This window comes from Caretta caretta, chromosome 5, assembly GCF_965140235.1.
Source record: "Caretta caretta isolate rCarCar2 chromosome 5, rCarCar1.hap1, whole genome shotgun sequence".
In the NCBI taxonomy this organism is placed as follows: domain Eukaryota; kingdom Metazoa; phylum Chordata; order Testudines; family Cheloniidae; genus Caretta; species Caretta caretta.
The window spans coordinates 26,636,902-26,650,311 of NC_134210.1; the positions used below are offsets into that span (position 1 = coordinate 26,636,902).

Consider the following 13,410-nt stretch of genomic DNA (forward strand, 5'->3'; position numbering starts at 1 on the left):
TCCAGCTCAACCAGAAGTTATGGGCTTGATACAGGCATCGCTTGGATAAATTCTATGATTTGTGTTATTCAAATAATAATAAATTACTATAATGTTCTCTTCTGGTCTAAAAATCTGTGAGCCCCTTCTACTCCAAAGTCTCTTACTGCAAAGGTGGGTTGTGTGTGAGGTCTCTGGTATTCTTCTTTCTCCTCAGTAGTCTGGCTGCGGTGAGTGGGTTATATCTGCAATCCTTCCTCTACCCAGATTCCAGTTCTTCGTTCTTTCCAGTCAATAGCTCCAGTGTCTGCCTCTGTTTCTGCTCATAGCTGTGCCCTTGAGCTGCAGCATGAAATTGAGCTGATTCTTGTCAGTTTCCTGGCTACTCATAGAATTTGGAAAGGAGCAGTTTTCTCTCTGCAGCAGCTTGCCAAATAAAGAGCAGCCACAAAGGAAATGGAACTGTCTGCAGACTTAAGAAAATATTGGTGATTTGGTTTACATTCAGTTCATGTTTGGAAGCCACCACAACAAAAATAAATGTAATTATTTTTAATAGAGGCTTCAGTTCTGTAGACGCTGATGCTGGTTGAGAAAAGCTTCCTACTCTCCATAGGACAAATGGGATTTTTTTTGAGACTTGTGTAGAATACCTTTTTTTGGGTCTTGTCATATCGCACATGAGCTTGTCTTAAAAACTGTAGTGGTTTCACCGAAGAATCTTTGACAAAGTCTAGTGCAGAGGACCATTTTTCATATTTAGACCATTTTAGGATTAATCAGCATGGATACCGTATTTGTACTGAATGCTTTCAGATTCTGGCTAGATCTACAAAGGAGATTTTAACCACTCCCCAGAAGTTTCTGTTAAGACACACTGATAACACTCTGTGCAGCTGTTCTGTGACTGTGTAAAAATGGCATCATCTTACTTAAAACTGCTCCTTAAGTGTATTCTTCCTACAGAAGCAACTAATTTTTTTTTTACTGATACTTATTCCCACTAACACTGCAGAGCCAATATTATACTTATAGAATCATAGAACTAGAAGGGACCTCGAGAGGTCAGCTAGTCCAGTCCCCTGCACTCAAGGCAGGACTAAGCATTGTCTAGATCATCCCTGACAGCTGTTTGTCCAACCTGCTCTTAAAAATCCCCAGTGATGGAGATTCCACAACCTCCCTAGGGAATTTATTCCAGTGTTTAACCACTATGACAGGAAGTTTTTCCTAATGTCCAATCTAAACCACCCTTGCTGCAATTTAAGCTCATTGCTTCTTGTCCTATCCTCAGAGGTTAAGAAGAACAATTTTTCTCCCTCCTCCTTTTAACAACCTTTTATGTACTTGAAAACTGTTATCGTGTCCCCTTTCAGTCTTCTCTTTTCCAGACTAAACAAACCCAATTTCTTCAATCTTCCCTCATAGGTCATGTTTTCTAGACCTTTAACGATGATTTTTGTTGCTCTTCTCTGGACTTTCTCCAATTTGCCCACATCTTTCCTGAAATGTACTTGTGTGACATCAAAATCGTTTTGAAGTTGCAAACAGTTACATCTATTCAAACTTATTGATGGAAATGGAACTCTTGGTGTCAGTGAGAGGTATACTTTGGCCTTCAGAACATTTATTTCTGGGGGTGATGCGTGAGAAATAAAGAATCCTGCTTGGTTGTTGGATCCCATATTGAGTTTTCAGGGCATGTTGTAGTCTAAGCACTATTCATGTGGTAATTGGCAGGCTGGAGTAATGCACTCCATGGTCCTGAGCATAAGCTGTCACAGGGGCTCCCTGTGGCTATGCCCCACACTGTGGCCCTGTTAAAGGCCTTCTTTCCCAGTGAGGCAGGGGTAGTGGTTTCTGCTCCTAGAAACGGTACCAGTGGAATCCCCCGTACTTACCCCAGCATCCAGGGTATATCTATGTCTTGGCTAAGTGAGCTTGGCATGTTGCATTCTCCTCCTGCTCTCCCACACAGTTCTCTGATTGGGTCAGGAGAATCCTTCACTGCTTCCAGGAGATCATCTCCTTAGCATATGTGCAATGTGCCTCAGGTGGCACATGACCAGGATTCATTGCCGAATTTGGTCCAGTGGCTGGATCATTAGCTTCCCCAGCTTGGGCTGGGTACTGATGGGGAGTGCGATATGAACACTGATCCGTGCCCCCCTTTCATGAGATGTATGGGGCAATTCACATTTATAACATAACTGGGAAGGAGTAGTAGGGGAGCTGAAAGGTATTTATGCCACAGTTAAGGAGTCTTGCAATTCTTTGTGAATTGTAGCTACTTGCAAGAAGCTGGCAAAGTTTGTAAATTCCATGAGAAAAATAGAGTTCATGGAATTTATAAAATGTATAAGTACATCTGGTTGAGCTTTTAAGTCCTATAAGTTTAATAGCTATGGTTCAGGAAGCACCAATGGTGCTTCCAATGGTGAAACTAGAACATCTATTAAATGCTGCGAAACCAATATCTGGAATGCTTGGAATTTACAGAAGTTTGACTTATTGATTATCTTGATGAGTGCAATGTTTGAAGGAGCCTTTATAAACATTAGAGACTATACCAGCAGAGCTGCAGACCATTTGGGATTTATGGCAGATATAACTTTCATTTGGTATAATAATAGAAAGAGGCTTCAAACAGTGTCCTGTTCAGTTTTGCATTCAATGGGCCAGATCCTCAGTTGATATAAATAGGTGTTGCTCTATTGACTACACCAGCTGAGAGTCATGTCCATTGCACTAAAAGGCTCCCCAGGCATCTGGAAAAAACATGGGAGCATGTGGGACTGTAATGGGGTCAGCACTTACCTCTCATGACTGCCCCCTTTTCTCTTGCTGATATACCTGCAATCAGTCTTCTTTTGGGCCAGCACCCGCCTCTCACGGACAGCCCTCTTTGGTTGCTTTAGTGTGAGCCTGCTTTTTTGGGGGGTGGGGGGTGTCTCATATCAGGGTGGCACCTGCCTCTCATAAGCATCCACCTGTCTGCTGGTTCTCTCAGCTGGTCTTCGGCAGCTTTCCCTGGGCTCAGTTCTGCCCAGTGAGCTGTCGGTGGCCTGCCGCTCGTTTAGCCATCCAGGCACCCGGTCCTGTCTTGTCAAGCTCCACACAGCAACTTAAGGCTGTGCTGTGCTGCTTGCCTTTTATCTGGCCCTTCTGGCCCCTTATTGGTTGCTCCTCTGATTGTCCTCCTTTCAGCCCCTCTGATTGACCGCACTTCTGCAGCCACTCTAAGCTTCCTGGAGGACTTCTTGCTGCTCTAGGTCTGGGGCAGAGTGATGTAGGGCCATGAGGCCTCCAGCAGGGGGCCTCAGGACCTAGTCCACCCTGCCACACACCTCCCCCTTCAGACAGGTTTGAGGCAGTGGTTCTTCTCCCCCCCCCCCCCCCCCCAGTCTTTTCTCATGCCCCCGTTAGTCAGGGTGTACTCCACTTGGGCTGCCTCTGGCTCTCTTTGGGCTCTGGCTCTGCCCAATAAATAATTAAAATATTGCCTGTTTCTGTGCCTGCCTCTGGCTCCGGCCCTTCTTTGGCCTCTGCCTCTGGCTTCATTGTCTAACTGCTTTTGCCTCTACCTCTGCCTCCAGCTTTCTTCAGCCTCTGCCTTCACTGTTTTGTTGCTGCCGCTGCCTCTGGCCTCACACAATAACACAGTTAAAAGCTTGTAGTAAAACAGTTGAAAGCTTGACCAAGTAAAACAGTGAATTCTGTCCTGGCCCCCTTTAGACAAGGTCAGTCTGAAGATCCGACTTTGGTACCATAATGTAACGGGGTTCAGCACCCACCTCTTACAAGTGCCCCCTTTTCTCTAGCCAATATACCTGCAATCAAAGTCTTTTTGGGGGGAGGCACCCACCTCTCATGGACAGCTCCCTTTGGTTGGCTGGAGTGAGCATGCTTTTCTTTTTTTGGTTTTACATCAGGGTAGCACCTGCCTCTTGCAAGCACCCCCTGGCCGCTGGTTCTCTCGGCTGGTCTTCAGCAGCTTTCCTTGGGCTCGGTTCTGACAGGTGATCTCTCTGCAGTGAGCTATCCATGGCATGCTGTTCATCTAGCCAGACAGGCACCTGGGCCTCCCTTGTCAAGCTCCACACAGCAACTGAAGGCTCTGCTCTGCTGCTTGCCTTTTATCTGGCCCTTTTGGCTCCTTATTGGTCACTCCAGCAGCTCCTCTGATTGGCCGCTCTTCTGCAGCCACTCTAGGCTGCCTGGAGGACTTCTCGCTGTTCTACTCTGGGGCAGGCTGATGCAGGGGCATGAGGCCTCCAGCAGGGGCCCTAACACAGGGACTATAAGGAAATTTACATAAAAGTTTTAAATTAGTTAAATTTGTATATTAAATATACATGTATTCAAAACAGCATTACTAGAATGCTGTCATTAGGGGGAAATATCTTCCTTGCTTTTTCAACTTCTGAATAGGATAGAAATACAATTATGTGACTTTGTAATGATAAAATGGATTTTTTTAAAAATAATTCTAGCTCAAGCAAAGATAAAGTGTCTAATTTAATTCTGTTCTAGGCTTTGCCCTGTCTGGGTTGTATTGAACAGGTTTATCGTTTGAAAAATTTCCCAGACATGATAGCTGGAAGTTGACACAAAAAGTGGAAGGAAACCCTAAAAAGCAAGTGGTGAATTTCTAGAACCCTGCACGGGACTTTTAAAAATTCTGCTTCCACCGCACCCCACAATACCTACTCCTACCCACTACTGCATTGTTTCTTGCATTTTTATCCCACTCCTACCCACAAAAACTTTAGATCCTGCAAATTCTGCAAGAGAGACAGATTTCCCCATGCTACTTTTAAAAAAAAAAAGTTGGTTAATCTATATATAAATGGAATTCAGATGCAATTTTTACATGGTAAACTGATGAGAGATTTAGTGTTTTCCCACAAATTACTGCAGTCTGGTTTTTTTCCCACCCAATTCTACCCGCAACAAAGTACATTTTACCTGCTCCCGCTATTATGGTAGCAGGTCCTGCAGGGCCCGTGGTGCAGAATCACTGTCTCACTACAGGACTCTACCACTTCCCACTCCCAGGATTTATACTAACATAGTGCTCTGGAAGGTTCATCTTTTGTATGCCCATTCCTTAGCAGATATCAGATCAACTTGTAACCCCCTTGGTTGTCAGATGTCAGAAGCAGACACACACAATCAATATCTTTCTCTCATATATCTTAGTTTGCTACTGCAAAGAGGAGAGGTCTCAGTTACCTCACCCCTCTCTCCATGTCCAGTCTACCATGAGTTGTGTGGGTTGTCCTCTATTTTTTTTCTCCTCCACTCCAGCGCCTGCCTTTGCTGCTGCTCCAAGCATTGTCTAAGCGCAAAAGAGTGAAATAGACATGATGCTCATCTACTTCTGAACACGGTCCTGAAACTGACCAGATTATTGTAAATTTTGTTCATCTCCTGGAGAGCAGAAATAGAATAAGACATGGACTGTCTTTTTGCAGATTCAGAAAGACAGAACTTAATTGGTTCGCATTTGAAAGTTTATCTTTGCAGCAAAAATGTTAGAAACTTGTGGTATAATTTTTCAGAGATGCTAAGCACTTACAACCCTTGTAGAAGTCAACACCTCTGAAAGTGAAGCCATTTATTTAGATTTCTAAATGTTGGATGTGTTTGCTTACTTTTAGACATTTGTGATTGGAAAAATGTGCCTTTTTTTTTTTTAAGTGAAAGTTTACATTCAGCAGAACTTGACAATGGGAAAATTTCCTACTAGCCACTGGTGAACGAATTTTTCTGGTAGTAAAGCATTCAACACTTTTGATCTGCTTTAGGTGATTTTTCCACCTAAGAAAGTTTAACCTGTTGACTTCTACCTTTAAACTTGATCCTGTTCATATTCAATAGGAGTTTGGCCTATAACTATAATAGGAGTAAGATAGAACTATTTGTTTGCTTTCAGATTATTGATTTTTCTTTTTTCTCATGTCTTTTTGATAGTTAAGTGCTCCTTTTAATACCATATTGTAGTTTTAAATATCTTTTTAAAATTATAAATGTAATTATTTCAAGTTAGATGATTACCACTCACCTGAAATTTAATTTTTAAGACTATCTTATTTTGGTGAATGTAATGATTATTTAAAATTACATTTTTATTTAAAAAAGGAGCACAATGATTAGGTCATGAAGTTCAAGAGACCCCTGACTTTTGCCAAAATGATAGTGAAGGTTGAAAGCAAGCAAAGAAACTCTCATTGTGACCTCAAAAGAGATGGAAATATTAAAATCAGTTTTAAACTTAAATTTAATGGGTTCAGTTAAATGAGTTGTGGTTTTAAAGAAAGTGAATGAGTGGGGGGGGGGAAATGATAGCATAGTGATGTTCTGCATGTTTAAAAAATCTCATTTTCCTCTTAATTTTACCATCTTGTCCCATTAAAAGTTGGTATATAACAGTCTGGGACAAAAGAAATAAGCTTGTTTTTTCTTTTGCTTACCAATATCTCAAATGTCTGTGGAGAAAGTGTTATGTACAAGTGATTCATTAATGTGAGAAAAAGTTATGCAACTACCTCAGTTGAGGCATGTTTTCACTTTCCATTTTGAAAATAGTAACATTCAAGAGGATTGATGGCTCAAATTTTAATTTGTTTAATCATAACATAGGGTATGCAAATCTGTGGGTCACATCAATTACAAAATCTAAGCTTCCATATTGGTAAAAAAGATACTAAGTTATTACATTTGTGCACAAAACAAAACAAAAAAAACCACTACCACGCTTATCAAATAAAAACAAAATTTCAAATTAATCATAGTTGGTCATGAATATGCCAACAGTGTCTCTACAGAGTACTATTATATGATTTTGCACTTCATATTTTTCTTTCAAAGCATTTGTCAAAAGTGGGTTGTACTAGCCTCATTTTAGAAATAGGTAAAATTGAGAAGTTCAGAGAAGGACACTAAGGAATAAAAACCACCTTGTTGAAATGATCCCTAGTCCTGTACTTCGATTACTAATCAAAAGTATCTCTTTGCCTCCATTGGAAGCTGGTACAAAAGAACTTATGTTGTGCTATAGCTGAGATTTTTCATTGCTTTCTAGTTAAAGGCTAACTATTCTAAATGCTCTAAAATCTGAATCTTTGTCCAGATTGCCTTGAAATTTGCCATATCCGATTTGGGTGTGGGATATATTGATCCAGGTTTAGGGTCAATTGAGCAAGGGGTTCCCAAGATACAGTTCCCTAAACAAACCCAGCATTTTACAAAATCGCTTGGTTCGTCTAACTTTTTTTTTTTTTGCACATAACGGGAGCTAAAACTATGACTTTAATCATCCCCCAACTGATTTTAGTCATTTGGTATTAGGCATGAGGGAGGAAATGTTGGAGGAGTGGGAGCAGCATCTGAGTAGTGGTAGGGTAGTCTGAGCTTTTTGGGGGGATTCTGGGAGGTCAGAGCAGTGAGGGGGAGTGTTGGAACAGTGCAAGGAAGAGTGGGGTGAAAGTAGGGAATCAGAGCTGTGCAGCGGGGGATGCTGAGGTGGCTTCAACCCTGTCCTCTCCAGGAACCCACATCCATCAATCACTCAATCATAGGCACTTATCTGCCCCCCATCACTGTAATACCTGAGCACCTCAAAGACTTCAATGTATTTATCTTCACAATAGCTCTGTGAGGTAGAGAAGTGCTATTACTCCCATTTTACAGATGAAGAACTGAGACAGAAACAAATGTTTTGTCTACATGGGAAGCTGTATCGGTATTAGATGAGGTGTGACTTCCTGCTGCTGTAGTTACCAGTATATCTCCCTGTGTAGAGACACTTCTTCTGGTGTCAGAGTGCCTTTCTCCATTTTAGGTTATGTTGGGTTTATGTCAGGTGTAGCAAACAGGAGCTACCTGCACCTAGCCTACATTCAAACACTAACCTTACTGCACACAAACATCCCCAGACTCACTAAATGTTATCACCCCTTCACCTTTGTGCTGAGGATTTCTTCTGAGACATTGCCTTTATTTTCCTGTCACTAAACCCTGGAAACCACTGCTGATAATCCCCATGTCAAGAAGACACCCTCATGCACTTCTACTGACACAGCCTACAAAATTCAGTGCTCAAATGAGGCGTACTTGATCCCTCAAAGTCCATATGTGTTTCTCCTCATATTGTAGCCAGGCTGCTTCTACTAATCCCTTATCCATTCAGTACAGCTACACCTAACATAGTGAATGCAGCTGGAGTGCATGTCGATAAATGCTGGAATTCGAATCTATGAACCAGAGTGCAAGCAATGGCACATTCTCTTAATCCTTTCTCATACCTACTTATTATAGATTCATAGGTGTTAAGACTAGAAGGAACAGTAGACCATCTAGTCTGATAACTTGTGTATCTTAGGCTAGAGAATTTCATCCAGTTACGCCTGTATTGAGCCTGTTAACATGTGATTGACTAAAACATCTTTTTAGTAAATCTTGATGTGAAGGCATTCAAAGATAGAGAATCCATTCTCCTTGATAGTTTGTTAATCTTTACACCACCCTTATGGAGCCATTCCTAGTGGCTGTTGCCATCTCCAGCTGGGGTAAAGTTAAAGTTGCATTGCAAGGGTAGTGTGTGTGTCAACTCTTCATTTCCTGGTTCATAGTGTTTTAAATTTAGCCACAACGCATTCTGAAACATCACAGTGCACTACTGGGCAACTTTACCCCGGGATTAGCTAAGTTTGGGAGCATTTAATTGTACCAATGGGCTTTTAGTCTTTTGTAATAAAATAAAGATGCCAACAGACAAAATGCTATACCGTGAAAGGCTTCTGATCCTATTATTGAATAGTGTAAATAAAGGAAGCTGAGGGAAGCAAGTTACTTGTATTTTTTTCAGGTTGTAAAATAAATGCAAATACCATGACATTTCTCAGAATAAAATCGACTGATAATTTGTATTATTAATTTAGATGATCAACTAGGTAGGGGAAAGTATTTTCATTAAAATTAAAGGTGTTTTTTTTTAATTACAGATACAAGCTGAAATTATTTATGTGAATCTAGGAATTTTAGGGAAAAAGTTATTAAGGAAAAGCGTAACAGGGTGCCATTTTTGGTCACTGAACTCTGGGACTTGTCTGTTAGGTTACTTGCGTGAATATATTTTTAAAGTATTTTTTTAATATTAACTGTCAAAGCTTTTAATATACATTTGAACGCTCAGACTGAAGCTGTTTTAGAGAACTTTTTCAGAAAAAGTACATATCTTGTATGCCAACCTCCCCACGTACTTTTCTAGTATTCCTCATTACAGTATTATTTAATCGTGGATCACAGAAATGTTATTTTAACTAGGAAATATTATTTTTGGATCTGCCAAAGCTTTAGCATATTTCACAGACAAGGTTATAACACACATTTTGTTTATACTGTAAAATTGAACTACACTTTAACCATGTTGGGGGCAGCTATGTTCTCACAGGGTTCACCAACGTGATTGATTATGATGTAGTTAGGACTTTACAGAGGTAAGTGTGAAAAGTGATGGATTGTATCTGACAACATATCAGTGTTCAGAAATTTTGTTTACAATGCTGTATAGTAAAATACATACACATAAAATGTCTTTATATTTTAAAATGTAAAGATTCCCAAGTATAAATTATGATTCATTATACTTATTTTTGATTGTTACAAATATATTGTAGTGTACAAATATAAAAAAGGTTTAACATGCATGGTAGCTAATATATTAGAGGCACTTCATCAACGTATCCTAGTCAATTTCGAAACTTGAATGGAGTTTCAGGTAGTTCAGCTGCCCTGTTGCCTTCTGCCAATTTTTGTGGTTTTAAAAATCTTATCTAAAGAAAACTGCAAAATGTTTTCCCCTCCCATACTACTGTTCAAAAAAGGCACACAAACTAGAGGAAAAGGTGACTGACTGTGCAGTGTGCTAACAGTAAAACTATACACTAAATCCACTATCAAATGCAAAAATGAAATACATTGAAAACAAATTTTCCTCAATGTTTTACTCTTAAATATTTTAGGAAATAAAAATCACATTTCTGTTTGAAAGTTGTGTCCCTTTAGTTTTTATAAGTATCCTGTAAATTTGAAGCAGAGCAAAATCATTAGCATGTGTTTTGTAGACTAATGCTTGTTACCATAAGACTCATTTCTTATGCATAAACTTGGATTTTCCAGGTGTTTCTATATGTACCTGAACAAATGAGGCTCTGTGTATATAATAACCTCAACTCTTCTTAAGAAACTTTGGTGAGAGATGATTTGTACAGAGCAGACCATATCCTGTTGAATTCAACAAGAAAGAAAATACTAAAAACTGAGTTGCAGAAACATGTTCTTCTTGTCCCCTGGCACTCCTTGTCTTCCCCCCAGAGTTGCTTTTTGTCATGCCTTTATTTAGGCCACAATTCTCTAAAGACTTATGCACATGCTTTTTGCGCTATGAGTAGTCTCATTAACTTCAGTGAAGCTATTCAGTGCATAAATATATGCACCTGTATAAGTCTGTGAAGGATTGGTGCATTAGAACCAGTGCTGAAGCATAATACTTGGTCTTTGAACTAATTTGGTTTTCCTGGCTGATTGCTAAGAAATATGTGTGTGACCCTTCCTATAGAAGAGTGTCTTTAAGAGGTCCTGGCTTTGTATAGGCCTAACAGCACTACCAAAATGTGTGATGACAGCAATGTGATGCTACATAATCTTTCTGGTACTGTAAGGAATATTAGTAGAAAATAGTGTACTCCTATTTGCTGTTTCTTTTTATTTGGTACCTAATCAATCGCTTTAAGTTTAAGTTTGTGTTAAGCTTAAGAAAAGAGCAACAAAAATGAACTCTGTAATAGCCACAAAAAAGTTGTATTTCTTCATAGGAAACAATTGAGGTGTGCTAGTCATCTGGGCCTTATTTTAAGGTTAACAACCTTATAAATTCTGATTGCTTTTGTTTCCACCCTCTGATATTGCAAAGTAATCCTCTTATGTGCACTGGTAAAGGAGATGTTGCAGAATAAGTAGAAATGTGACCATGATGCATACTGAATCCTGACTTAGCCTAATTTTTTTAAACACTTCTGCAAATTTGGACAACCAACTAAAGTAAGACTCTGTTTAGTGGGAGTGAGGGAAATGTATGTGAAGGTCGCTGGTTGAATTTGTATCATGTATATGCTGGTAAATATTTTTTTAAAGTACATTTGTAAGAGATACAGTATGATCATTTTAATTGTAAAGTTGACAAAATATAAAACTTTGGACAGAGGACTTCATGACATCAGTTACTTTCAAGAATATCTAACTATGAGATATTTAGTGGGTGCTCTATTAGAATTAGTCCTGAGAAAGGACTACAGCTTTGGTCCCTTAGTGATCTACATTTACTCTTCTTACTCTTCATTAATAGGTAGCATAGATCAGTCAGTGTTAAAGGAGTTGCCTCCTGAGCTCCTGGCAGAAATTGAATCCACCATGCCACTTTGTGAACGTGTGAAAATGAACAAGCGCAAACGTAGCACAGTTAATGAGAAACCAAAATATGCTGAGATCAGTTCTGATGAAGACAATGAAAGCGAAGAAGCTTTTGAATGTAAGTAGTACATCATTCTATTACTACTATTACACAGCAGGATAACTCTTTGCTCTTGCTAACAGATTTCTTAGCTGACTAGTCAAAACAATATAAGAACTAGTTAAGTTTGGGGTCTAGATAACTCTTTGACTGAGTAACTTATTTTTAGGAAAAATTACTAAACCTAAATTTACCACGCAAGATGAATAGGTAGCCTGTTAAACTTCTCTCCCCAATCCTACATGTATGGCAGAATATCTCGTAGACTTTTTCACTTGTGCTCTAGGACACTTTTAGACTCAGGTTAAAGAAAAAACCATTAAAAAAGACCTGAGAAGTTTTACATAGATAATATTCTATATGAAAATGTTGAAAAAATAAGTTAATGAATTTGGTGACCACCCATATTTTAAAACTGAATATTTATCATCTTACTTCACCCATACTTTAGTTCCACTGTGATTTTTGCAGTCAGGGATCTCAAACTCCTAGTGCTGCCACATAATGCTATTTACTATCTTAATAGCTAGTTTTGTAAATTCTCATGTCTCCTCCATGTCTGACAAACTGAACTGGGGAATAGTCTCCTTCTCCCTGGAGTACTGGAGGCAGACTGATAGATTTGACTGCATACAGGGGCTAGATCAGTCAGAGGTCTGGAATTCGTCATACCAAACAACTCTCCTTGTGATGTGGCCGTAGGAATTTTTTTAAGCCTCAAAAAAGAAAACACGCACAAACCAACCTGTCACTTTTCCTAACTGGAAACACAAGAAGAAGAAAAAAGGAGACTTGGTCTCCTTCTTCCCAGTGGGTTTCTCAGACACAGCCTTTCTTGGACTGCCCCATCCTCTGGGGGTGGAGGGTATTATTGCTTGGACAAATCAAAATTACTTCTGATTTGTAATTCAGCTCTTGAGATAACCTTTGAAATCAGGCCTGAATGGAAGTTATTTGGGGGAGGAAAAGCAAGATGGTCATCAAAATCATGTATTATAATCTGATACTGAGCTCCCATGGGTCTGACTGAGACCACAGACAATTCTATCACCTACTCTAAAAGAGAAATCTCATCACATCCAGATGGAAACCCAAAGAGGAGTACACTACCTTTTTTTTAAAGACACCAATGGCTGCTGTTTTGACCGTGATGTACAGAATTTTGGGGCACCTGGCTGTTAACCTTTTTCCATGATGAAAATTAACAGAGGGTTGCCTCAAGATTCCATATTGGGTTCTGTGTTGTTTAATATATTCTGGAAAGGGAGGAAGGACTGTAGTGAGGTAGCAAAATTTACAGGTGATGCAAAGTTACTTATGTTTGTCCAGATCAGAAAAGACTATGAGGAAATCCAGAAAGACCTAAAAAGGTTATGTAAATGGACAACATAGTGGCAAATGAAATTGAATGTTGATAAATACAAAGTAATCCCATTGCAAGGAAATATTTAAACAACTCACACACCTTACAGGGTTCAAAATTAATTGGATCTACTCAAGAAAGGGACTAGGGTGTCATTGTAGAAACTTAAGTGAAGATCTCTACTCAATGTGTAGCTCCAGTCAAAAAAGCTGTTAAGATGCATAAAGAATAGGATGGTGAATAATACAGATATTCATGTAATGCCTTTATACATCAGTGGTGCAGCCTCATCTGGACTACTGTGTATGGTACTGGTCATGCCATTTCAGAAATGATATTGCAGAATTAGAGGGGGTTCAGAGAAGAGTGACAAGAATGATCAAAAGCATGAACACATTTTGGTATGAAGAGAGGGAGTGAATTGAATTGTTCTCTTACCATGGAGATGAGTAAGTGAGGAGGTTGCAGTGAGTAGGTAGACTGAGAAGTTTTT

General features: G+C 39.4%; 1 protein-coding gene across 4 annotated transcripts in view; it reads left to right on the forward strand.

Moving 5' to 3' along the window:
• Window positions 1-13,410, forward strand: part of NIPBL (NIPBL cohesin loading factor) — a 295,876-nt gene that overhangs the window by 187,961 nt on the left and 94,505 nt on the right. For all 4 annotated transcript variants that reach the window (XM_048849291.2, XM_048849294.2, XM_048849300.2 and 1 more), the window contains one exon: window positions 11,390-11,572. In XM_048849291.2, the coding sequence (XP_048705248.2) occupies window positions 11,390-11,572 (183 nt within the window). The remainder of the gene's footprint in view (window positions 1-11,389; window positions 11,573-13,410) is intronic.